The following is a 27,112-nucleotide window of genomic DNA, read 5'->3' as shown; positions in this document are numbered from 1 at the left end:
CCATGATCATTAAACTAAGTATTGGTACTTTTGGCAGTGTGGGCAGGTGCTGAAAAATGAAATCCTACTGAAAAAGTCAAGCTGAAAAATTAAATCAGCATCTCCATAAAGCTGGTCAGAGAGGGAAACATGAAGTGTTCTAGAATTTCCTGGTAGAGGGCTAGTGCCGACTTTGGGCTTGATCAACCACAGTTGACCAACGCCAGCAGATGACAGGATTCCCCAATCATCACGACTGTGGAAACTTAACACTGAACCTCATGCAACTTGGATTCTGTGCCTCTCCACTCTTCCTCCAGACTCTGGGACCTGGATTGCCAAATTAAATTTAAAACGTAGTTTCAGCCGAAAAGAGGACTTTGGACCACTAAGCAACAGTCCAGTCCTTTTTCTCTACTTAGCCCAGGTAAGACCCTTCTGATGTTGTCGCTGGTTCAGGAGTGGCTTGACACAGTTGCGACAGTTGTAGCCCATGTCCTAGATACCTCTTTGGTGGCTCTTGAAGCACTGACACCAGCTGTAGTTCACACCTTGTAAATCACTCCCAAATTCTTGAATGGCCTTTGCTGCACAATCCTTTCAATGCTGTGATTATCCCAGTTGCTCGTGCACCTTTTTCTGCCACACTTTTTCCTTCCATTCAACTTTCCAATATGCTTGTATAGAGCACTCTGAACAGCCAACTTCTTTAGCAATGACCTTTTGTGACTTTCCCTCCTTGTGGAGGGTGTTAATGACCGTCTTCTAGACAAGTGTCAAGTCAGAAGTCTTCTCCGTGACTGTGTAACCTACTGAACCAGATTAGGAGGCCATTTAAAGGCTCAGGAAACCTTTACATTTGTTTTTAGTTAATTAGCTGATTAAAATATGACACCATGAGTCTACAATATTGAACCTTTTTAATAATATTCTACATTTTCTGAGATGCTGAATTTTGGATTTTCATTAGCTGTACAAAATAAATGCTTGAAATATATCACTGTGTGTAATGAATCTATATAAATAGGAGTTTCCCTTTTGAATAGAATTACTGAAATATATTAACTTTTTGATGATATTCAAATTTTTTGAGATGCACCTGTACTTACATCACTCTCACCAACTCTGTGTTGTCACATGGGAAATCCATAATCCAGTGTGCGTTACGATTCCAGCGAGCTGCAGTTTAAAGAGGAAGTAAACTCAGGTGGGTTTTACGTCTTCTTTATTTCCTTGCAAAGGTAAAGCATAATAGGCAACTATGCATGGCATAGTAGCCCATTATGTGTCACTTACATGAAAACGAAGCCTGTGATGCCACCACTGTCACCATTAGCAGGGAGCATCCATCTTCACCCCTCTACCTTCCGGGGCCGCGAACTCCGGCTTTGTGACTGCCCGGAGTCGAGTGACGTCACTCCCGCGCATGCGTGCAAGAGCCGCCAGTCACGGCATGACCCCTATTAGAACTGGCACGATATGCCCTTTCTAAAAGTGCTCATGCGCCGATGACACTGGCGCATGCACCGTAGTCATCGGTGCTCTGCTTTTTTTCCCGTAAATATCTCCTAAACCATGGAGGTTTAGGAGATATTTCCAGCACCTACGGGTAAGCCTTAATATAGGCTTACCTGTAGTTAAAAGTGGTTGTACAGGGTGTACAACCAGCCAACACTTGGCCCATGTGTATTGCAGCCGCTCTGACAGAAGCCTTACCCACCCCCATCTTATGCATCAATGGGTGAGATTCCACCCTCTTTTTGGGTAGATTTCTAGAGAATGATAGAATGAGGAGTACCCCAAATTTCTTCTTGCCAGTTGACTTGCTCTGCATTCCCCAGGATCTCGTCAGAAGGAGCAGGACAGCACCATCGCCTAAGCTCCGTAGGTAGAAAAGAGGGTTAAGGTATATCAATTGCACCTTTTCCACATACTACCAGCCAGCAATTTTTACAGGAGGAGGGGGCTGGACAGAAGAGGACCTTGCATTTTACTGCAAAGCCCATTTTAAAATGGTCAAAGAGCTGATTCATTATATGAATCTGTTTTGAGTAAATGTAGATAATGTACAAAGTCAAGAAAATTAATACTGTAATCTTAAAAATTTGGACAAATCAGTGATTTAAGGGATGGCTTTGCCCAACCTGATGCCTGTAGTCAAAAGCAGTGAAAGACATCAGTAGATACTGTATATAGCAGCTGTGAAGCTACAAATCCTATAATCCATCATGCTCTGTACTTTTCACTTTATCTTCAATCTACATATGCTTTTAAAAATAAAAAAATAAAAAACTTTCAAAAAGTAAAAACCATTATGGTTTCAGTGACAGCACTGCTATTTCTTGCTGGGATGTTAGCCTACTAATATTTTCAGGAGTAATAGTTATTGGGCAGGGAAGAAGTCGTATCCAATAGCTGCTCTTACCACCCCCAGCACCCCTCGGGTAGGCATGTGCTGGAGGTGTCCTCCACTCACCTCTCATTTCCTACTCCGTTAATTAAACACAATGGTATTCAGTGTTTAGAGAAGCATTGGCCAGCACAAGTGCCTGGGTTGTGCTCATGCCTACACATGCCATCACCTACTATAGCTTAGCTGGTACAGATCATGAGAACCATAGCAGAAAGGCTGAGATTAAAGCCATTTCTTTTAACCATCATGTAAACAGCTGCTTAAACTACCAGATGTGTGTTAGTGCTACAATGCATACACATCGTCCATCAGGTCCCACCATCTGCTCTACAAGTTAACGGCAATGAGGTCACCGAGCCGTCTGCTGAGATACACTGCATAGTACATTAGAGCTATGACTATTCCCAAACTCTTGAAATGTACTTGTGTACTCTATTTCAAACGTTGCTGTCCTACAGGGGGTCAGCGACATGGTAAGGACAGAGTACAAGGATTAAACTGCCAATTGCTGCTTTGTACCGCTTACTTGTAACCTGGGAATTTAAGCATTGGAAAACAGATGTTATTTTGAATCTAAATTTCCAACAGCCCCATATTTGGCCACATAAATCTTAACTGATTGCGGGGCCAGATGCCGATAACAGTCGTCTGTCAAACTGCCCAGCTTTAAATCATTACAAAATTTTGCCTTGTGACGAGTGGTGTTTAAAATACCACCGGGGGATCCGTGTCATCTATGGGAAAAAGATTACTGGGCTTGTAAGCAGGAACAACAAATATTGTCAAGGAGTTTGTTTTCTGCCAAAAGCCTTGCAAGACTCATTAAATAGAAAGTAAATCCGCTATTGACCATTAACAGGTTCCATATAAAACAGAGCTAATAATTTCACTGGAGATCTCTGATAAAAAAAAAAAAAAAAAAAACATTCACTGGAGAATGTTTATACTGAAAGGAAACCTATATGCAGCATAGGCTGCTATCACAGACCTTATTCAGAAAATGCTAGTTGTTTGGCGGTGATGCTAATTTAGTGTATTCAGCACTATCAGGGTACTACACTTAAAGTATTGGAGATTTGGCTTTACCTGCTGAATTCCTGTTTGGGGTCAATGAGTTGGGAACACATTGAAGCCACTGTTTTAGGATAGCCAGAAAATGAGTGCTAGTAGCTTACGTATTTCTCATTGCGCAGTTTTGTCTTTAAAGACTAAAAACTGGTGGTAAACATATATAATAGGTTTTGTGAAAAAAGACTGAAGGTAAATATAAAAATTAAGAATTATGCCGCGTACACACGGTCGAACTGTTTGACGTACTTAGTCGGTTGAAACACATTTCAGCGGACAATCCGCTCGTGTGTGGGCTTCAGCGGACTTTTTCAGCGTGCAGTCCGCAGTACTAAGAATTTCGGATTTTCCAAAAATCTGTCCGTCGTACTTTGGTTTCAGCGGACAATACGGTCGTCAGTATGCTAGTTCGACGGACTAAGAATGGCGCATGCCCAGAAAGGATTTACACGGCGGAAGGGTGCTTTGCTGTGTCTTGGACTTCCTATTTCTAGTCCCGTCGTACGTGCTGTACATGTCATCGCGCAAGCTTTCGACGGACTGTTTGTGTATCCGTGTGTGGTCAAGTCCGTTCAGTGGAAACTACGACGGATTGTCCGTCGGATTGTATGACGGACTAAGTACGCCATACAATCCGCTCGTGTGTACGCGGCATTACTCCAAAAAGGTAGACTCTAGCCAGAAGTTAAAATGAACACCAAGAGGATTTTGAGTTACAAATGTGGGCTTTGAAGACTAGGAAAAAAAAAAAAAAAATTACCAATCATGGGTTTGCTACTTAACCACTTCAGATCCGCGCTATTGCCAAATGACGGCATTAGCGCGGACCTAGATTTCCGGGACTATGTCTATTGACGTAGTCCTGGTTACGAGCGGCCTGCGCGCCCCCTGAGGGGCGCGCGCGGCGCGCTCTGTGATCGGCGAGTCCGTGAGACTCGCCTGATCACCGATCCGTGTAAGGGGTCGATCCCGACCCCTTATCACGTGATCAGCTGTCAGCCAATGACAGCTGATCATGTAATAGAACGGAGCCGGTAATCGGCTATTATTCCTCCTCGCGCTGACAGCGCGAGGAGAGAAAAAAAAAGCCGATCACCGGCGGCCGTGATCGGGACATCAGTCCCGATCACGGCCAGCAATACAAGCTACCACCTGCCACCTGCCAGTGCCCACCTGCCTCCCGCAGTGCCATCCTGAAGTAAAATAAAAGAAAAAGTAAGTGCCCCCTGTCAGTGCCCATAGTGCCCACAGTGCCACCCACAGTGCCACCCACAGTGCCACCCCACAGTGCCACCCCACAGTGCCACCCCACAGTGCCACCCAATCTGCCTCAAAGGTGCTGCACCCCAGTGCCGCCCATCAGTGCCCAGCAGTGCCGCCCATCAGTGCCCAGCAGTGCCGCCCATCAGTGCCCAGCAGTGCCACCTATCAGAGCCACCTATCAGTGCCCATCAGTCCCATCTATCTGTGGTACCTATCAGTGCCCATCCGTGCCACCCACCCGTGCCACTTATCCGTGCCACCCATCCGTGCCATCTTATCTGTGCCCATCTTTGCCCATCAGTGCCGCCTTATCTGTGCCCATCGGTGCCGCCTTATCTGTGCCTATTAGTGCCGCCTTAACTATGCCTATCAGTGCCCACCAGTGCAGCCTATCAGTGCCCACCAATGCAGCCCATCAGTGCCCACCAATGCAGCCCATCAGTGCCCACCAATGCAGCCCATCAGTGCCCACCAATGCAGCCTATCAGTGCCGCCTAATCAGCGCACTTCAATGAAGGAGAAAAATGACCCGTTTGCAAAATTTTATAACAAACTATTAAAACATGATTTTTTTTTTTTTTTTTTTGCATCTTTTTTTGTTTGTTTAGCAAAAAATAAAACTCCGAGCTGTAACTAAATACCACCAAAAGAAAGCTCTATTTGTGGGAAAAAAATGATAAAAATTTCATTTGGGTATAGTGTTGTATGCCCGCGCAATTGTCACTCAAAGTGCATCAGCGCTGAAAGCTGAAAATTGGTCTGGGACTGAGGGGGGTTTAAGTGCCCAGTAAGCAAGTGGTTAAGGTACCATGATTTTCAACCAAAAGGTTTTTTTGTCTGTTCGTCTGCCAGTTCCAGGCAAGACAATCACTATTAATTTAAGGAGATAGAGATCCATCTCTCCATCTCTCTATCCTCCAAGTTCTACTTGGAGGAGGATGGTAAAGAAAAACAAAAATCTTAAGAGCCCTCCTGGTGAATGATACCAAAGGTAATAGCTACATTTTTAGGGAAGATCCTTAGGCTGTCAATCTGACGTTTGTCATACCGGATTAGGTATAGGAAGGTCTGTCTTCAGCGTTTGCTCATGAATTATCAGCAACACAAAATGCACACTGAAAGCCTAACCCACACTCACATTTGAGCTTTTGGCACAGGACAGCAGTCAACATCAAGAATCCCATCGTTTTAACTTATGCGTGTTTACATCCAAGTTGCTTGAAGCCGGTTTCTCAGGCAAAAATCAAGAATTTTTAATCTTGCAGATTTTAAGGAGATAGAACAAATATGCACGTTACAGGCGTTCCTCGCTTTTCAGGTGCGATCACAATGCTATAGGGCCAAAAACATTCTCCCCCAGCTCTTATGCAGCTCAGAACAGATCGAATATGAATAATATATGTATATTATAGTTTTTCTATAGTTTTTTTTTATATCTATACACAAATGTTTTGCCTTTCATTTCCATTTTAAATTGAATGGGTTATTTGGGTTTGAATGTGGAAGGGGCATTGAGCTAGTGAGAGATTGGGGAAGGGAGTGAGCGGAAGGTCAGTACATGTTGCTTGTGTGCCAGAAAGTAAAGTGAACCTGTTATTTTGCATTCTAGGCAATATACAGGTTCACTTTAAAGCCCATTATTAGCCCTTTTCTTTTTTAAAGTTTTGGATAAAATGAGGAAGGATGAAACCATCCATAAAGTTTCTATGTTGCCCATGTCCCCACTGGCAAAACTTCTCCAAATCTCCTGTGTGGTCACCAAGAACTGACAAAGGTTCCAGAAAGCTTTCCTCCTACAGACCGATTCTGCCAAGCCACAAACCATAGCAGACAATGTCTAAGGAAGTCTTCAGTCAAAATAGCAATGTAAGCACTGTAAGCGATATCTACCACTAGTGTGACAAAACCTCCATAGAATAGCCATCATTCCATTGACATATCCTGATTACAATATCCCTTTCCCCCACCAGGCACAGGATTGGAAGCTTCATACACAAGACCATAAAATGCTTATTTTTCCTTTGAAATGCAGCTAAGCTGACAATCCTCCAGACACACAGGGGAATGTTTTCTATTAATACTGTTAGCGGGGCTCCTGAACCTCTCACAGCAGGACTTTGAAATAAAAGGCACTTGTAATATCAAGTTAACCACACCAATGGTTAAGTTACACATAATTATAGTAACAGGCCCAGCACCCCAATATTCCTCTAAGCTGGAGAGACCTGTGCCAAGAATTAGCACAGCAATATATCAGGCTGGATGAGGCCGAGTTTCAAAAGCCTTACTTTTGCAGTTGTAGCAGAAAAAAAATAATCCTGCTTGTGCATACTTCTCAAGTGTCTGAGATGGGAAAGCTTTTAGAACAAAGTATATAAAATAAAGGACATACCCTGACATACTCCTGCCCCCCCCCCCCCCCAAAAAATAAAATTATACTAACCATGAAGAACTAATCTGCTAAAAAATTTGGTTAAATCCCAAATTTAGGTATTTTAAAATCAGCACAAGGGACGTTACCTACATTTAATGAGAAGTGTCCTTTGTGCTGGTGCCAGCTATCATAGTGGAAATCCAAAGTCCTCCCATACCCCACAGCCGTAATCAGGGCTGCAGCAGCCAATTCCAGCAGTGGACCTGTGATGGGCACACCTCGAGAGTGCCAACTCTGACCACACCACGTGCCCTTTCCCCTTTTCTTGGAATTTTGGCTATGGCTTCCATCAAAAGTGCTCTAGGACCGAAGGATGGGCAGGTGAATGAAAGACCACTTTTTATTATTAGAAACTATAGCACTATAGCAGGAGGGTAGAAAGGGTGGGCATAGGTGACACAAACTCAATACAAGTGTGTATATATAACCACAGAGCCATATATGTGGCTTCCATCTTGGAGTGTGTCTGCCTTTCCCTTTACTAGTACTGAATTCTAAAGTGGAAAACAAACCACTGGAGAGTCAGAATCCAGTCTGGGGTGTACGGGTACAAGTATTTATATACCCCACCTTTCAGTCTTCTATGGATTGATCTCTAATGGGTCATCCTGCTGTTGTATACATGTGAAAGACAACGGACCTTTCTGATACTGTCTAGCTCAAGTAAGGGCCAGCACAGACAGTATGGACCCAATATCAAATACTGTTAAAAAGGTCTGTCCCTAGAACAGTTATATCATCTTCAGGTACATGTTGGATGGTTACATCTTCTCCTCTCATTGAGGCTGGGTTCACACCATCACCACATCCAGCTCACAGCAGGGGTCCGGTGTGTCCTGGCTTGCCATTTCAGCCTGAAATGTGGGCTTAATTTGGACCCAAAATGAACCAAAAGATGCACAGCGTTTTTGTGCAAAACGCACCGGACCTGCTGTGGAGATATGTAAACCAGCTCCATAGAGAGCCGGTCAAAATCTCCTGCTATTGCGAATTAGATGCGGGTAATCTCAATTCTCAATGGTGTGAACCCAGCCTGACTCAGGCATCCAATATCTGCACTTCGGTTCTTAGCTCTACTCACCTGCTGATTATAATAAAGGAAGGAAACACAGCTGGGAGGTGGGTGGTGTGCATGTCTATGTACTAAACCTGTTCTTAAAGACTCAGCCGGTTTTGTATTTAGTTTAGTTCTGCAATAGGCATTTGTTTCTGGACTGCAGAATCTCACTGAGGTACAAAGAAGAATAAACTTCTCTGGAGATCGCTGTAATCTCCAAGGGTGAGTGGTGGAAAGAAACAGCTGGCTGAACAGTCAGGGATGTCAATCAATAAGCCCCGTAGACAGTCAGTCTTGCTAAGCACAATGTAACAACTCCCAGGCACTCACACACACAGCACTGAGTACAGCACAAGGTCAAGACAGTCAAAATGAGATCTATATATCTCTGGGTCTCTAAAATATTTTTTTTATATATATATTATAAGCATGACAAAGAAAAACTATCCTGTATTGTTTCCTTTATGTGAAATCCCTGATGTTCCCATCAGTCCCTTTCCTATTAAAAACTGACCACACTAAGCAGGAGAGAACATCTTAATCATTTTTCTATCTCTGTATGCTGTTCCTTCTCTCCCCCCCCAGATTCTTAAAGTGGTTGTAAACCCTTACAAACCACTTTGACCTACAGGTAAGCCTAGATTAAGGCTTACCTGTAGGTCCAAGAAATATCTCCTAAACCTACACGGTTTAGGAGATATTTACTAAGAGACAGTGACAGCTGTCTTCAGCGCATGCGCCGTAGACAGCGGCGTGCAGGCGCACTATTGCCGTTAGCAGCATGCAGCTGCTAACGGCAATATGCATTTAGTGGCGGCTCCCATGCGACGTCATCGCTGCTCCGCCGCTTCGAGTGGCCGGAGCAGCGATACCAGGAAGAAGATGGATGCTCCAGACTACAGGGGGACAGCGGTGACTTCGCTGGCTCCTGTGTCAGGTAAGTGATGCATAATGTGACACATAATGAGATGCATAGTAGCCCATTATGCTTTACCATTGCAGGGAGACAAAGAGGAAGTAAACCCATCAGGGTTTACTTCCTCTAAGTAGCTGAGAACAGAGGGAATGGGATATATTTAAAAAAAAAAAAAAAAAAAAAAAAAAAAAAGAAGTGCTCATCTATACAAAAATATTTTGCCTTTTATTTCCATTTTAAACTGAATGGATTGTTTACATTAAAATTAGAAGAAAAGAGGTTCAATCTTAAACCACGTAGAGGGCTCTTTACTGTAAGAGTGCCAAGGATGTGGAATTCTCTTCCACAAGCGGTGGTCTCAGTTGGGGGGCATTGATGGTTTCAAGAAACTATTAGATAAGCACCTGAACAACCACAACATACAGGGATATAGAATGTAATACTGACATATAATCACGCATAGGTTGGACTTGGACTTTTTTTTTTCAACCTCACCTGCTATGTAACTATGTAACAATCACTTTAAGTGTGGACATTTAGTGTCAGTGACTCCATAATGTGTATTGTCCCCTATAAATCCCTTATATATTTTCAAGACAGCCAAACCATATTTATTTATATTAACTTTCATTTTATTTTTGTAGGTACACCAATCTGAAATGACAGCATGCATTCCTACAAATGATCTTCCTTGCACACTACAGAAGCACGTGTTCAATCATCAGACGTGTACCTGTGCGTAAAGGATGGCTGCCACTCCATTCTATGACATGTAGGATGTAGGGGGCACACACACACACACACACACACACACACGTAGAGTGATGCAGCCTTGTGTGCTCCGAAGTTTACTGCGGTGGGAACCTGCGCTGTGCGTCTATGAAAGCCTCGAGTCTTCAATGTAGATCAATGGCAAATACCATGGCCTTGAAACACTGATGCTTTGGGTTAAATTCACAACCAGAAAGATAGCTGCATGGGGTTTGGATTTACTCCCAGAGCGAGTGTGTCAGATCTCCAAGTGCCCTAGTTTCCTCCCATATTTTCAAAACATTAAAAAGTTAATTTGCTGCTTTCCAAAGACACAAGTGTTGCGTGCGTCTGCATGATTAAAGATGCACACACTAGACTGCATCAGCCTGTAAGGCAGGGACTGGTACACTTGGTAGAATGTCCTACGTAATGAGCTGCAGGATAGGACAGTGTTGTATACATGAGTTTATAGATGTGCAGCTGACCAAAAATATGCTGAAGCCTGTCCTGCAGCCTTATATACACCATACATGCCTTGGCCTCCACTGACCCAAGAGCACTAAACAGTTCAATCCTTTGAGGTTCCTTCTCATGTACACACACACGCACCTGCCTTTACACACACACACACACACGCACACACACACACACACACACAAAAACTTTCATTTTATAATTCATCCCAAATGTGTTCCATCAGGTTGAGGTCAGAACACTGTGCAGGCCAGTCAAGTTTCTCCACCCCAAACTTGCTTTGTGCACTGGTTCAAACGATTAGGTGGAGGGGGGATTATGGTGTGGGGTTGTTCTTCAGGGGTTGGGCTTGGCCCCCTAGTTCCAGTGAAAGGAACTCTTAAGGTGTCAACATACCACAACAATTTAGAAAATGTCATGCTCCCAACTTTGTAGGAACAGTTTGGGGATGGCCCCTTCCTGTTCCAAAATGACTGCGCACCAGTGCACAAAGCAAGGTCAATACAGACATGGATTAGCGAGTTTAGTGTGGAGGAACATTGACTGGCCTGCACAGAGTCCTCACCTCAACCTGATAGAACACCTTTATGATGAATTACAGCAGAGGCTGCAAGCATGGCCTTCTCATCCAACTTAAGTGCCTGACCTCACAAACGCTCTTCTGGAAGAGCGGTCAAACATTCCCATAGGCACATTCCTAAACCTTGTGGACAGTCTTCCCAGAAGAGCTGAAGCTGTTATAGCTGCAGAGGGTGGGCCAACTCAATATTGAACCCTACAGACCAAGGCTGGGATGCCAGTTCATGTAAAGGCCAGTGACCCAATACTTTTGACAATATAGTGTATGTATGGGCCTGTGTTAGCGGGCTTTGAGCTGGTGTCCATGACATCAGTTTGAGATGCTTCAGAGATCATTCAGAATTTATTTACAGGTGCCTGCAGTTGACCTGCATTTTAACTGCCTCAAGCAGGTTTTGTATGTGAATGATAAATCAACCTGACACCAACAAAAGGGCGGTGACAAAGGCCCTATCTTGGCTACAATACACAATATGCAATCACTCACCGGGCCTCACTGGACTTCACAGGATCCCCTTCACACACAAAGTTCACAATGTAGCCAGCACTGCAGTTGATCTTGGACCAGTTGGGTTTGCAAACATCCAGAAAATGAGGCCTGAGGCGACCGATCGTGAACTTGGCGATATCGGTCAGTGACTGGCTGGCTGCGGCTCCGAAGATGAAAGTCCCGATGGCTTTGTAAAGGGTTGCTACATACTGATTCCTGATAAAGCCATTAGACTGCACCCGATTAAAATATACCGACAATGCCTCTCCTAAAATGATCTGCAGGAAGAAGAAAGACACGGGTTAATGTTACCACAAAAATCTCCACACCCTGCCGTACATTCAATAAGATCAGGTACACACCGTCATTTGCAGTATGTCTGACTACATTTACCACAGGTGAGTTGAGGCACACTGGATCGCTATTGTAGCAGAAGGACATGCAACTACACCACCTGCACTGAATGCACCCAAACACTGTATAATCTATATAACAAACAAAATAAGCCTTTAAAGTTTCAATAAATATAGAGATACATTGCCCAACGATGGGAAATACTATTATATAGTGCACTTCTGCAGTATTGTAATATTATGTGATAGCACGTTAAAAACATTCCAGCGCCTAGTTCGCATTGTGCGCTATATTTCAGAGAGAGAGAGAATACTACTTTAATTTACGTACTCCAACCCTTTAACAAATTATTATATTGGCAAGAGAATGCTGAACCCCCACCCCCAAAACAGGCGCGATTCTACTATAGATTGAGCTGAGCGATGGTAGCGAATGTATTTAACCAGGAAAGACAGACTAGGATTATATTAGCACACATGTACACCTATTAGGACATGTGCATTAACAGGCAGTCCCCGTGTAACTCCAGACAAAGTTTTTATATAAAAATATTTTGGATAGCATAGGAAAGGGTTAACATCCCTGTAATGTTTTGCTGTCTGTGTCCCTGTTCAGAGGATTTCTCCTCGCTTTGTCTTTATGACAATTGGATTTTTAAAAATTTGGGTTGTTGTGGAAACAAGAATTGGTGATAAGGATTGGCGCGTTTCACACTAACTACTGGTGCTTACTCATAGCGGAGCAACGAGTAAGCACCAGTAGTTACGGTGTGAAACGCGTCAGTGAACAGTTTTATTCCTTTGCTGTATGGACGGTCATTAATAAAAGATATTTTCATTGGAGTGCGGCCATCCCGATTACTTCTTTTTTCACATGCTATTTGCATACTGAGCCGGTGGGTTGAACAAAATAAAAATAAAAAAAAGGAGCAAAGATATGCCTAAGGCTTAACCCTCGGGCACACCTGTGTGTCCGAGGCTTAACTCACATGTTTCGTAACTCTGGGACTGCCAGTACAATGCACCATTCAGCCTGAATTTAGCGTTTTTTTCTCCAATGTAAATCAGTGTTAGCTCATCAATCTATTGACTGAATAAAAAAAACAACCATAGACACTAGATGATGGAGATACAGGTATAATGCAGACAATCTTTGTTCCATTTCATTGCTATGTAAGGACGTTAAAAAGAGGTCCATTGTTAAAAAGGGATAGAATTAAAAAAAAAATAGTTCTATGGGGAAATGCCATTTCCGAAAGTATTACCATTCAAAACAGTTGAAGGAACTTCTCTCAAAGCAACACAATTGCTTTTTGTGGTTGATTGTTGATATGGCGCTTTTTATTACTATGTCATTATTAGCCTTTTCTGCCAAAACTTTACCTTACAAATTCGACTATTCTTTATAGATAGATCTATAATGTGTGTTGAGGAAAGCATCAGGAGAAATAGAAGAAAAGCTAGACACCCCGGCACCAATCCTATCTTAAGGGAAACAATAGAGTTAAAACTCAGCCAATTGCCTGTTCTCTGGGAAGGACAATCCAGGGATGTTAAAAAAAAAAAAAAGAAAAAAAGAATGAACTTGTAATATAAAACAGAGGTGTATTTTTTGTTTCGGGATGCACTCTTTAAAATAAGTACTGGGCTTGCGTGCAAAACAAAATGCAATGCCAGATAAAAAGAGTAATTACACACAATGCAGTTTAATTGCTATTCCTCCATCCTTCACAATACCAGTAATCTAAAAATATATGCATACACTCATTTTCAAACCTGATGTAGCAACACTACTAGATAAAAGCTGTAAGTATATATGAATATAATATATTAGGATGGAACTTATTTTTTTAATACACGCCACCCCATTTTTCCACAGTAATGCTCAATATGGGGAATCTATGGAAATCAAACCAATAGCAGGATATTCATACAGGGGCATTAGAATTTATTTTTAAAATTAAAACTATTAGACTTAAAGTAGAAGTTCAGGCAAAACTGAACACTAAATCTGCTCTGACACATTCTAAACCTAATCTATCTAACCTTGTAAAGAAAAAAAAATCACTATACTTAGTCAGCAGCAGATCCAGTCCCAGCATTAGCTGTCAGCGGTGGCTTCAGTGGGGAGGTGGGTGCAGGAGGGGCAATCGACAACGAAAGTCCCATAATAGAAAAAAAAGTCTATGGGTGACAACTTCCTAACCATTTCACAGTCGTTGTCGGTCCTCTTTTGCACACAGCTTCCGCCACTAGAAACCAGACCAGATTGGCTGCAGAACAGGCAAGTACAGCCATTTTTGCTGTACAGGGTTAGATAGATTAGGTTTAGAATGTGGCAGAGAGCAGGTTTAGAGTAGTTTTTTTGGCTGGACTTAGACTTTAAGAAATAGTTCTGGCCAGCTCAGTAGATCCTTTTAAAAACATTCTGAAAAGCCACTTTTCAGAATGGATGCTAATATTAATAGGTAATAACACCAGGGATAGTTGATCCAGGGAATATCCAATTGCCTTCAGCAGATAAGGAAGGATTTTTTCGTCCTGCTGGAGCCAATTTGGACCAAGCTTTTGGGTTTTGCCTTCCTCTGGATCAGCTGTGGGTATAGGATTCTGTATATGGATATTTTCTATTTATCTATGCTTTTTCTATTTGTTGAACTAGATGGAATTGTGCCATGTACAAAAGGCCGTGTTCCTTTCAATCTCTTGTGACCCTCTCCGTGGCAGCATTGAAAAAAAGAGGGGTAACACTTTTGCTGCATGCAGTGCTTCAGTCTACCAGCTAATACAGAAGGAGCGAGCCCTGGGACCATCAGGCCGGAGGGGTCCTGCACCTGGCTGCTCTGATGAACTGCAGTGTCATCTGCTAGAAGGAATTGTCTGCACTATCCAGAAGGTGTGCGTCTGGATCACAAGACTGGATGATGCCGACAAAACAATTCCCATTTGTATTTCAACCATGTATTTAGCTTGACTGCAGCTCAACCGAACATAAACTGATATTATGTGTGCATACTGGTCTTCTCCTTTGACTTTCAAATTTGTTCTTTGGCTCTACGCTGAACTTATTCTATGCAAGGAAGGAAAAGATAAAACCTATTTCCTTTCTGCACCAATTATTTCCCAATGTTGGCATATTGAGGGAGTTGTATTCTGATTGTTATCTCATTACTTCCTAGGCAAGAAATAACTGTTGGGCTCCATGCACACTGGCTCTACGGGGGTTTTGTGTTCTGCCTGTAGAAGCAACTCAAGGTTATCCTGTGTCCATACACATTAAGACGCGAAGGAGGTATATCTTGAGCTTAACGTAGGAAAAAAAAAAAAAAAAAAAAACCCTCCTGGTTCATGTTTCTCATTGGAGCTTGGAGGCATAAAAAAAAAAAAAAAGGAAGCACATGGTTGCAATGTTCTATCATCCAATGGTACCTTAACTGGTATTTCTTTTACTCTACCCAGGGAAAACCGAAACAACCAGATCGCAAATCCAATGTTGGGAAAATAAACTGTGCACACACTTGTTTTATCTCTTCCTTCCTTGTGCTGAATAAATCAAGGAGAACAAAAAACAAAAACAACAAGTCTGAAAGGCCAAAGAACTCCAGTAAACTTCCGGAATATCAAATTATGCTCCCGCAGCGATTTTCTTTTTTCAAACAGTAAACGGTCTCAGTGCCTGTGCTGAAGTTTACAGATGGCTTCCCAGCAGGTGTGTACTTTTTTCTTTCCCTTGAGATGGTGGTGCAATGCACAACTAAAACAAAACACCAAAGTGAACCAAAAAAAGTGTATGTGACCATACACACACACAAACAAAAGTGCACAAGGATGTGTCACTTGGCCCCCTCCCAAAAAGGAAGGGCCCCTCCCTGCACAAGACTCCTGACAGGGGTAATGCACATTCAGGTCTACCTAGCCAAAAGGCCAGGCAAACCCTACTCCTCATGATCAGTCAAAGTCGATCAACGCATACTGGGTGGGAGGCTCTCCCGAGGAGAGACCCCCCAAAACTGGGGAGGAAGGAACCTAATGGCAACATATCCTCACTCTAGACAGGCCCGACGAGCCACACCCTACAATCCTGAGCAACACAAAATGAAAGTGACAGACACATGAGAAAAAAATAAAAATAAAGGTCTTTTAGGACTAGTCCATGAGGCATTGTACAGAAAAGGCTGTGGTACTGTGACAGAGTGCCTTTTCCCACAGTGTGGTCCCATGCACTTAGCGATACTCCAAGCACCCTCAGGGTGCCATATCCTGGGCTCTGCGCCTTCATGGCCCCTGGCCACACCAGGCAGCACTGTTAAAATCAGGAGGCGCTGGGCCCCTTGGAATCTTTCACACCTAGAATAAATGGTGGAGCACCCCTACTGAACACTGATGAGAATGGGCACCGATCTTGGCCAAAAGGCAGAGAAGTGGTGGCACGATGAGGGATGGTGAAGCAATGACTGGACTGTAGGGTATAATTGCATTGTGATGGCAAAGTCATGACCACAAAATGCACAAAAAGCAGAATTGGATTTCTTTTTGGCTACAGGCCTAAGATTTTGTTGCACACAACTTCTGCTTCCAAAGAATATAGCCACAGGCAAGCAGTAGACCCAGGACTGTGTGTACTACAAATTACTTCCTGAATTTAGGATTTGTCCTATTTTACCACTGCTAAGCACATGGGCTCTATAAAAGCACAGTGCGCACTCACTTGGGACCAATCATATTATGGTGGAATGCCTCATTCACATAAATAATACTAAGCAAATAGGTTCATTTTAAGTAATGAAAGGGATTTCATCATTAGAGAATTACAGGTGATCATCATTGCTGCCACCGGATATCAATACTAAGCCAATGTCTTAGAATAGGAAAGCAGTTGGAAAAAAAAATAAAAAAAATCCCTATCTGCATACTTTATCTTGGGCAGCTTCAAAGTACTGACGCAAGTGACTCAGCATAGCAGCCAGGCAATGGGCATTTTGCAAGGGAGACCCTCTAGGTTTTAGAAACCCTTTAACAAAAGTAGAAACTTTCCAAGCCCTCGAGAATGCATGGCCCCCAGAGATTGCTTTTCTTTAGGCAGAACATTCTGTGGAGCTGCATATTTCCATCTGCTTCTTGACAACCTTCCCGGGCTGGAATTATCCTTAGACTTTTAGTGCTGGGAAAGATTTTTTCAAGTCTTTCTTCTGTCAGAACTGCTGGCAAGACCATTCTTTTCTCTGCATGAGTCTGACAGAGATGATGAGGAATCTCACAGAAAGGGTTTTTGGCAAGATCTTCCTGCTGCTAAGATTTTAAAGTTAAAACTGTCCACATACTTAAAGACACCAGGCAAAGCAACAGGTTTAAACCGTTTGTTACCCTAATAAAAAATAATGGGATCCTGTTCCTTTAAAGCATATACAGCACAGTACTTGTACAGTTTAATTTGGCCCCTTCTATCACCTGAAATACCTGGCTGATCCTGCCTGGTTCTGCCCTCCCCCTGTAAAATGACCACAGTTTATCATGGCTGTTGAGCCCTGACACCGTGTTCAGTTTACATGCCTCTGTCACCTGCAACTCTTCTCTCTGGCCTCCCCCGTCCATTCACAGCAGCCATTGCATTATATCACAGCAGCTGGCGTGTGATGTGGTGCATGCCCTGCCGATCTGAGAACATCTCGCTGCTTTTTTTTTTAATGAGCTTTATTGAAATGTCACATGGGGTGATTTACTAAAACTGGAGAGTGCAAAATCTGGTGCAGCTCTGCATAAAAACCAATCAGCTTCCAGGTTCTTTCGTCAAAGCTTCATTTAACAAGCTCATTGGTTACCATGCACAGCTGCACTAGATTTTGCACTCTGGTTTTAGTAAATCAACCCCACAGCCACATTTCGGGTCACCAAGTTCTACTGGCCGATGCGCGGCGACTGCACTGGGAAAAAAAAAAAAAACTGCTGGCACCATTTTTTTTTTTTACCACGCAACGTGGCATTGTGAACTGGCCACGCCAGGGACAAGGCAGTGAGGGTGCGCTGGAATAGCCAATCAACTGGTGTGAATAGACCCCGAGACATGTCATGGATACAACCTGAATATAATATAAAGCATCATTTTAAATATTTAAAAATAAGTTAAGAAATTGTGTTAAACAATATTTTCCCTTTTAAGGAAAAATGAGAAGTTAGGGATCAGTGATTGTCATGACAAAATAGTGTTTTTACAAAATGTTGATGATCTATAGATCACACTAAACTGCATTAATGTAGGAATATGTCCTGCTGGCTAATTGTGTTCCGACAGCCCACACATGTGTCCATCAAAGTACCTGAACTGTGGTTAAATCGAATTGGATGGGGCCTTTGGCTGATGAATTTCCATCCAGCTTCAATTTTCTGAAGGAAACTGCACAAATTTCCTGGTGAACCGGAAAAAAAATTGCTCTGTGTTTGGCCAGCTTTAGTCTAAACAAATGTAATTTTCTAGTTTTGGATAAAATAGGGAAAAGGTATATTAAAAAAAAAAAAAAAAAAAAAAATTTCTCTTTATTCCTGGCTGTGACCCCATTGGCAAGATTTTACCTGAATTCCTGTGACATTCCTGGACAACATCAGCCCTAGTTCTAAGCCTTCCTTGCTCTGCGAGTGGTTCAACTGTCCATTTAGAAAATATTTCCCATAACATTCTATGCTGGTTGGCGTTTGGCTTTAGAACTACTTACAGTATCTCACAAAAGTGAGTAAACCCCTGACATTTTTGTAAAAAAAATTTTTTAACAAACTTTTGTAAATATTTTATTCTATCTTTTCATGTGACAACACTGAAGAAATGGACACTTTTCTACAATGTAAAAGTAGTGAGTGTACATCTTGTATAACAATGTAAATTTGCTGTCCCCTCAAGATAACTCAACACACAGCCATTAATGTCTAAACCGCTGTCAGAAAAGTGAGTACACCCCTAAGTGAAAATGTCCAAATTGGGCCCAAAGTGTCAATATTGTGTGGCCACCATCATTTTCCAGCACTGCCTTAACCCTCTCTGGCATAGAGTTCACCAGAGCTTCATGGGTTGCCACTGGAGTCCTCTTCCACTCCTCCATGACGACATCATGGAGCTGGTGGACGTTAAGAGACCTTGCGCTCCCCCATTTTCTGTTTGAGGATGCCCCCGATGCTCAACAGGGTTTAGGTCTGGAGACATGCTTGGCCTGTCCACTACCTTCACCCTCAGCTTCTTTAGCAAGGCAGTAGTCATCTTGGAGGTGTGTTTGGGGTCGTTATGTTGGAACACTGCCCTGCGGCCCAGTCTCCAAAGGTAGGCGATCATGCTCTGCTTCAGGGTGTCACAGTGCATGTTGAAATTCATGGTCCCCTCAATGAACTGTAGCTCTCCACTGCCAGCCTTGGCAATCTTATAGCCTAGGCCATCTTTATGTACAGCAACAATTTTTTTTTTTCAGATCCTCAGAGTTCTTTGCCACGAGGTGCCATGTTGAACATCCAGTGACCAATGTGAGAGTGAGAGTGATAACACCAAATTTAACACACCTGGTCCCCATTCACACCTGAGACCTTGTAAAACTAACAAGTCACATGACACTGGGGAGGGAAAATGGCTAGTTTGGCCCAATTTGGACATTTTCACTTAGGGGTGTACTCACTTTTGTTGCCAGTAATTTAGACATTAATGGCTGTGTGTTGAGTTATTTTCGAGGATGCAAATTGACACTGTAATGCAAGCTGTACACTCATGAAGCAAAGTGTAATTTCTTCAGTGTTGTCACATGAAAATATAGAATATAATATTTACAAAAATGTGAAGGGCGTACTCACTTTTGTGAGATATTGTATTTCCAGTATGTATAAAGCACATTACTCTGTTGAGTCATTGACGCTCGTATTGTTTTTATACAGATTTCCTACTACCTATGTAAAATAGCACCTTGGCAAGGTCCTTGCACTGGAGGCCAGAATCTCCTCTCTCTAAAATGGAAGTATGGCAGCTCCAATGCTGTTCTGCCCTCTATGAGCCTTTACAAAAATGCCACAGTCAGTTCCCGAAAAGAATTCACTTTCATGAAACTGTTACCATCTGCCAGCTGGACAAAACTGGCCATTTTAAAGACATTACCCCTGCTCTTAATGTCAATGACTGCATCCCTTTAAATGTTTGTTTGTACACAACTATAGATTTTTCTAGTGGAAAAAAAATAAATAAATCCAAGTAGCAGTCACTGTTCTCAATCACTGCAATCATTTTTTTCCAAGCTTTTTATTTAGTGTCACATTCCCGTTTTATTAGACACAGATTTTATGCCAATGGCAATTTCCTTGCCAGCATGTTAAACCCTTGTTGACACAGCCTGGCAGCACATGACCCCTTTCCAGGGTCCAACTACAGATTCAAGGATAGTAGAAAATGGTTTGCTTCTTGCAAAGTGAAGGCGATGAGTGAGCAACATTACAATTCACTAAACATACAGGATTTAACAAGCTTCCCCCCCCCCCCCTCCCTTTTAGCATATGAGGTGGAACCACATACCACCCCAGACACCATGAACACTGGTGGTAAAGCCAGTTGTACCCCTGCCAATCAACTTTTCAAAATGAATTTGTCAGCAGCTTTGAAGCTACTACTTGCTCACAGCTGTTCTCATTTGTGTGCAATGATTAAAGCTGACCTGTTACACCAATGATGGGTTTTGGGGGCCAGATGGATCACACTGGAAAAGCCATGTAGATCCAAGCATGGCAGAAGCCTAGAAGATGTCCACAGGCTTGTCATAATCTGTTTTATCATTGGGGTATGAATACAGCTCATTGAATGCAGGGGTTTTCCATAGAACAGATTAGAGACGGAAACCCCCTAAAATATAAACATGCATTTAATCACATTCTCCGATGCCCATTAAATAAGAGTTTAAAGAGAAGATATTAGTCCTGACAGTAAAGCAGGAAGCAACCTCTTCATACAAACATCTCATTTACAGTCATCCCATAAACTGTTTTTAAAATTTGAGCTCTAGCCAAAAAGCTTTGTGGATGTGTTCAATAGAATGAGGGAAAAGTTAGATTCTCCGTCAGGCTTTTACACTTACACTGGGGCGATTTTCAGGCGCTTTAGCCAAGCTAAGCACCCAAAAACTGCCTCCCATTCATTCCAGTGTGTCTTTTCACACTGGTGCGGGGCGGGGCGCTTGCGGGACCTTCCGAAAAGTCCTGCAAGCAGCATCTTTGGGGCGAGTTGGGAGCGCTGTATTTAGCGCTCCTAAAATGCCTTGCCCATTGGAATGCAGTTGAAAAGCATAGCTTAAACAGCGCTAAAAGGAGCCGCGCTTTAGCGCTAATGGCCACTGCTTTCAGTGTGAAAGCAGCCTTACTGTTGCCTGTGACTGCATTCATGAAATTTCAATATACTTCCTCTTTTGTGATCGGAAAAAGAAGAGAGGAGAAACCTCTTCAACTAGAACACAAAAAAAAAAAAATAGAAAAAAAAATAAATAAAACATGTTGAAAGGAAACATGAAATGTTTAGATCTAGGGTTGTACAGATACTCATTGCGGACACTGAGCATTTCCCCGAAAACGTATACTCGGGCAAATACTCAGTGTGTTGTGAAAAACCTTCTGTTGGTTCCCACTGCTGTCAATCAAATCCAGTGACACGGGAGTCGGGGCTGAGTCCTGCTGTGTCAATGAACGCAGCAGTGGGACTTGTGAGAGCACACACACACACGTGCTCCCAGGGAATGCGGGTCTCCGTGGGGGCACCCACCCAATGAAGGAGGAGGAGCCAGGAGCGCCGATGAAACACTCCAGAAGAGGAGGGTTGGGGCTGTTCTGTGTAAAACCCTTGCACAGAGCAAGCAAGCAAGCATAAAAGGGGGGGGGGGGGGGGAAGAACCTTCACAATCGCTTTAATAAAAAAAATAATGCTCTTTAGCAAGAAACATACATTCCGTATTAATAAATATGCTCCCAAAATTAGTGTGCGCTGCAAATTGCCTCCAGCTTTGTTCCCATTTCTTCTTGCTGGAGGATGTCGTTTCGCTGAAGCCCAAAGCCCCTTAACAGCAGTAAATAATAATCACGGAACTAAACTCATCAATTTTAACGTGTTTTTTTTATTTTATTTTATTTTTTTACATTCCTGGAATTGTCAACTGTCACATTTGGCTGGTGTCATAACTGATCACATGTGCAGTGCCATGGCAGTTGCAGATCAAACAGAAGCAGCTGCCATGGCTGTAAAGGTAAGGAGGGTTCAATTCTTCTTTAAGGCTGTCAGCAGATGGCCCTCTACAAACTCAGTAATGCCCAAGACTCCTTTCATGCCAGCTCGTTTTGCAGGTGCTATTCGTGCTAAAAATAGCACCTGCAAACCGGCCTGAAACAGCCGCTGCCCTGAGGGCTTTCACACTGGAGCGGTGCGCTAGCAGGATGGTTAAAAAAAAGTCCTGCCAGCAGCATCTTTTGAGCGTTGTATACACTGCTCCTTCACCACTCCTGCCCATTGAAATCAATGGGGCAGCGTGGCTATGCCACTGGCGAACGCTGCTGCAGCATAGCTTTGCGGTGGTTTTAACCCTTTCAGCCGCTAGCAGGGGGGTAAATCCGCCCTGCTAGCGGCCGAATGCCCCCGCTAAAATGACGCTAAAGCGGCGCTAAAAATAGCTCCATTTTACCGCCGACGTCGCTCCCGCCCCAGTGTGAAAGGGGCCTAAAAATGAGTTAAGCATGTTCGGAGCAGGGATAACAGTGAATTACTGGATTACTTGATTTTTTAAAGTTTTGGAACTTTTTCTTAAGGTTTATACAACTGCAAAAGGGGCCAACCTGAAGGGATGTAACAGGACTTAAATTTCTGACTAAAGTTGCACTTTAAAGGGCTGCATTTAAAACAGAACTTCAATATTTTTTTCATCTTTCCATCTATTAAATCTTCTGCCCTTTTTTTTTTTACTTTGGATAGTAAAACATTTTTTTCCCGCTAGTAAATACCTTATACAGCCCACTTCCTGTTTGTCTGGTAAAAAGCCTAGGCTTATGACATAATGCACAAGTCTCTCTCACTCTCCTGAGAATTTGCCAGGAAGAGAGGGGGGGGGGGGTCATAAAAGGGCCAATGAGAGCTGCAGAGCTGAAGGTGTGCCTCTGTAAATCCAGGAAGTGAACAGGCAGCAGCTTCAGCTGCCCACAGTTAAAATAATTGCAGCCAGACTTAGTGGAGGGAGATTTCTGTGGCATATTTGGCAAGTACGGAATTATTACAGAATATCTAAAATAAATATGCAAAGTGGTTGGAGGGAAGCTTCAGAATGGCAAAGATGTTTTTATTTTAAAAATGTGAGCAGACTGCAGTTCCTCTTTAAGAGATTTCTCCTCACCTCCTGCTCTGGACTGCCTTTACCAAAAATGAAGGCAATTTGAGGGACCCAGAAAGCGATAAAAAAACAAAACAAAAAAAAAAAAAACCTCCGATAGAGGTTTTAACCCTTTCCCACACTATCCAAAGATTTTGGAAAGTATTACAGCTTTGGAAAACTTATGACAGCTAACATTAAACAGGCTACACAGCAAAATGAAATGGTGTCATGGCAGACATTGCGAGGGTAGTAGCTACTATTGGGTTAATGGCACATAAATAGTCCAGCTCAAGCCCTGATTCAGGCATGCTCATCTGCACTCCCCTCACTGCACAAGGAAACATTCTAATTGCATGTTTCATATCCATTGTAAATCTAGGATACAGATCCCTCTAAATAAGGCTTTACACTCTGAAGTCTCTAATGACATGAAACGCCCTCAATGCCCCCATCAGTTGGACACTACGATATGGTCCGCCTAGGTCACATGAGGGGCTTAGGATCAGTTATTGCTAAAAAATAAAATGCATTTTGGTAATGCTGACATATTCCCTACGGATTCTCGTGAAAGCTACATTTCTGATAAGTGACCCTTTAATGCACTTATACCATCTCATCTGTTCTAACATTACAGCAGAACTAAAGACTCTGCATTCCACAGGCTAATAAACTCAGAACCCCACAGCAAATGACAGAATCATTAACAAATGCTCAATTCATGAAGATTTACTGTAGACGTTTACAGTGCACAAGACCATCTGCGCCATCTTAAAGTGGTTGTAAACCCTTACAAACCACTTTGACCTACAGGTAAGCCTAGATTAAGGCTTACCTGTAGGTCCAAGAAATATCTCCTAAACCTATACGGTTTAGGAGATATTTACAAAGACAGGCACCGCTGTCAGCGCAGGCGCACCGAGTAGGCCGCAGATCACTGCGATATGCTGCTCGTGTCGGCTCCTGTGCGCATGCGCACGAGTGACATCATCGCAGCTCCAGCGAATCATAGCAGCGGCGAAGATGAAGACGGAGGACCGCTTCGGGGGCTTCATTCTCAGGTAAGTTATTCATAATGAGCTAGTATGCTATGCAGACTAGCTCATTATGTCTTTTTCTTGTATTACCTTTACTTCCTCTTTAAAGCTGTGAGCAGAAAGATCATTGCGAGAATGGGAGCATATGCCAAAGAGGGCCTGGCATCATACCTGCAGGGAACGCCACATATCCCGGCATGGTTAGGATGCCAAGAATATAGGAGAGACCGGACATGTGTAGGTACAGTGCCTTGAAAAAATATTCATACCCCTTGAAAATTTTCCACATTTTGGAATGTTGTAACCAAAAACCTAAAATGTATTTTGTTGAGATGTTATGTGATAGACCAACACAAAGTGGCAAAGTGGCACATAATTGTGAAGTGGAAGGAAAAATAGGATTTTTGTACTCACCCTAAATTCCTTTTCTTTGAAGTTCATTGAAGTTCATTGACGGACACGGTATCTTCATCTTGGCCTTAGGGTCATCTCGCCCCTTTAGGAGAGGGCTAGGCAGACAGACAGTGTTAAAAAAAAAAAACACTTGCACAGTACCACCCAGGGGGCGGTCGTACTGGCTATAACCCCTCACACTGCATCCAACAGCTCAGTTCATCAAAAGCAGTACAAACAGGAGGGGTGGGTGCTGTGTCAGTCAATCAACTTCAAAGAAAAGGATTTTACAGCAAGTACAAAAATCCTATTTTCTTTCATTCACTGACGGACACAGCATCTTCATCTTGACCGTAGAGACGTCCCCAAGCAGCGTCAAAGAAAGAGGGGTGGGAACAGCAAAAAAATAACTCCACCCATAACAACCAGAGCTCCTCAACTGAGGAGTTGCAACCTTAAACAGCTGCCTGCAAAACCCTGTGGCCGAAGCAAGCATCCGAAGATGCACTCACATCAACCTTGTAAAATGTAGTGAAAGTGTGAACGGATGACCAGGTCGCCGCCTTACACACCTGGGAAACAGAAGCTTGATGTCAGAAAGCCCAAACGGTACCAATCGCCCTGGTAGAATGTGCCATGACAGAAAAGGGAGGCGTCCGCCCCCTTATGGCATAAGCCTGAACCACAATCTGTCTAATGCACCAAGAAATGGTGGCCGATGAGATCGCCAGTCCCTTCTTCGGACCAGCCACCGATACAAACAGCGAATCCGACCTCCGAAAAGGAGCCGTAGCAGACAGATACACCCCAAAGAGGTGGCTTTGCATTCCTTGGATGTGGTCCGGGCTCTGCGGGTGTGATGGTCGATGACATAAGGACGGAAGCACAATGTCCTCATTTAGATGAAAGGCTGAAACAACCTTTGGCAGAAACGAAGGCTGCCAACGCAGCACCGCTTTATCCTTGTGGAGGATCAAGTAGGGAGACTTGCAAGACAAGGTCGCCAACTCAGAAACCCTCCTGGCAGATGTAATAGCCACTAGAAAGACTACTTTCTGAGAGAGTGTAAATAAGGGGATCTCCCTAATGTTTTCAAACAACGGTTTATGAAGCACAGAGAGTACAAGATTCAAATCCCATGGAGGTAGCGGTGGTAGAACCGGAAAGACCACATGTCGAACCCCCTGCACATACACACCAATTAAAGGAGTCGCCCAAAAAAAAAAAAAAAAAAAAAAAAAAAAAGACAGCCAAAGCCAATATCTACCCTTGATGGTGCTTAAGGCAAGTTTCTGATGCACTCCTAGCTGCAAAAACAGCATGATCCTGGAAATCGGGTATGTGCGCTCACCCGACTCCTTCTCCTCACACATTGAGATCTAGGCCTTCCACGTACGATGATAAATCTTCCGAGAAGATGACTTCCGTGCCCCCAGCATAGTGGATATTACCGAATCCAACAAACCTCGGTCCCTTAGCACCTGGCTTTCAGCAGCCATGCCTTTAAAGCCAGTGTAGGTAAAGCAGGATGAAGTATTGGACCTTTCGACAGAAGGTCCTCTCGCATTGGCAGTCGCCAAGGAACATTCGCCACCATTCGTACCATGTGGGCGTACCACGGACACCGAGGCCAATCTGAGGCAATCAGAATTAGGCGAATCCCCTCGGGCCCCACTCAGCAAAGCAGACGTGGTAGAAGTTTGAGTGGGGGAAAAGCATAAATGAGCCGATAATGCCCCCATGGACCACCAACATCCTTTGGGCCTTTGGATCCTTTGACCTGGCCACAAACCTCATTACCTTCTGATGGAGTCGAGAAGCCAGGAGATCCACATCTGGCTTGCTCCACCATTCCCCTTTGTCCAGCATCTGATGAGTTAGGTAGTCTGCATTCCAGTTTTCTACGTCCGGAATGTATACGGCCAACAGAGCCAGCACTCGCCGCTCTGCCCACCACAGGATGCGAGCGACCTCCAGTGCTGCCGCCAAGCTCCTTGTTCCTCCTTGATGGTTGACATACGCCACTGCCGTGGAGTTGTCCGGCTGGATCCTGACCGGACGCCCCTGCAGCCTCTGTGACTATGTGGAGAGGCACTGCCTGATCGCCCGGAGTTCCAGCACGTTGATCGGCAGGCGGGATTCTTCCTAGGTCCAGCGACCCTGGGCTGACTTTACGCCCCAAACTCCCTCCCCCCAACCGGTCAGGCTGGTGTCCATTGTGATCACCATCCAATGAAGAGGAAGGAATGACTTCCCGGACCAAAGGGCCAGCGACCTCAGCCACCAGAGCAGGGAATCCTTGACTAGCTGGCTCACCCGAATTTGACAATCCAGGTACAACAGATTTGTCCCATTTGGACAGGATCTCCTTTCGCAAGACTCGAGTGTAGAATTGAGCATACGGTACCGCCTCAAGTGTGGCTACCATGAGACCCAGGACTCTCATGAAAAAAAAAAAAAAAAAAAAAAAAAAAAAAAAAAAAAAAAACACAGCGACGACCACCTGTGGGACACCAAAAACTTCAACGCAGCTTGAAGAGTCTGCAGCGTGT

At 43.5% G+C, this 27,112-nt stretch overlaps 1 protein-coding gene across 2 annotated transcripts in view; it reads right to left on the bottom strand.

Moving 5' to 3' along the window:
- Positions 1-27,112, bottom strand: part of PLPP1 (phospholipid phosphatase 1) — a 125,204-nt gene that overhangs the window by 37,645 nt on the left and 60,447 nt on the right. For both annotated transcript variants that reach the window (XM_077462720.1, XM_077462721.1), the window contains exon 3: positions 11,424-11,704. In XM_077462720.1, the coding sequence (XP_077318846.1) occupies positions 11,424-11,704 (281 nt within the window). The remainder of the gene's footprint in view (positions 1-11,423; positions 11,705-27,112) is intronic.

This window comes from Lithobates pipiens, unplaced genomic scaffold, assembly GCF_037356315.1.
Source record: "Lithobates pipiens isolate NorthernLeopardFrog02 unplaced genomic scaffold, aLitPip1_a1.2 Scaffold_3, whole genome shotgun sequence".
Taxonomy (NCBI): Eukaryota; Metazoa; Chordata; class Amphibia; order Anura; family Ranidae; genus Lithobates; species Lithobates pipiens.
Note: the sequence above shows the minus strand (reverse complement) of the source record. Positions and strands in the feature narration are given on the sequence as shown.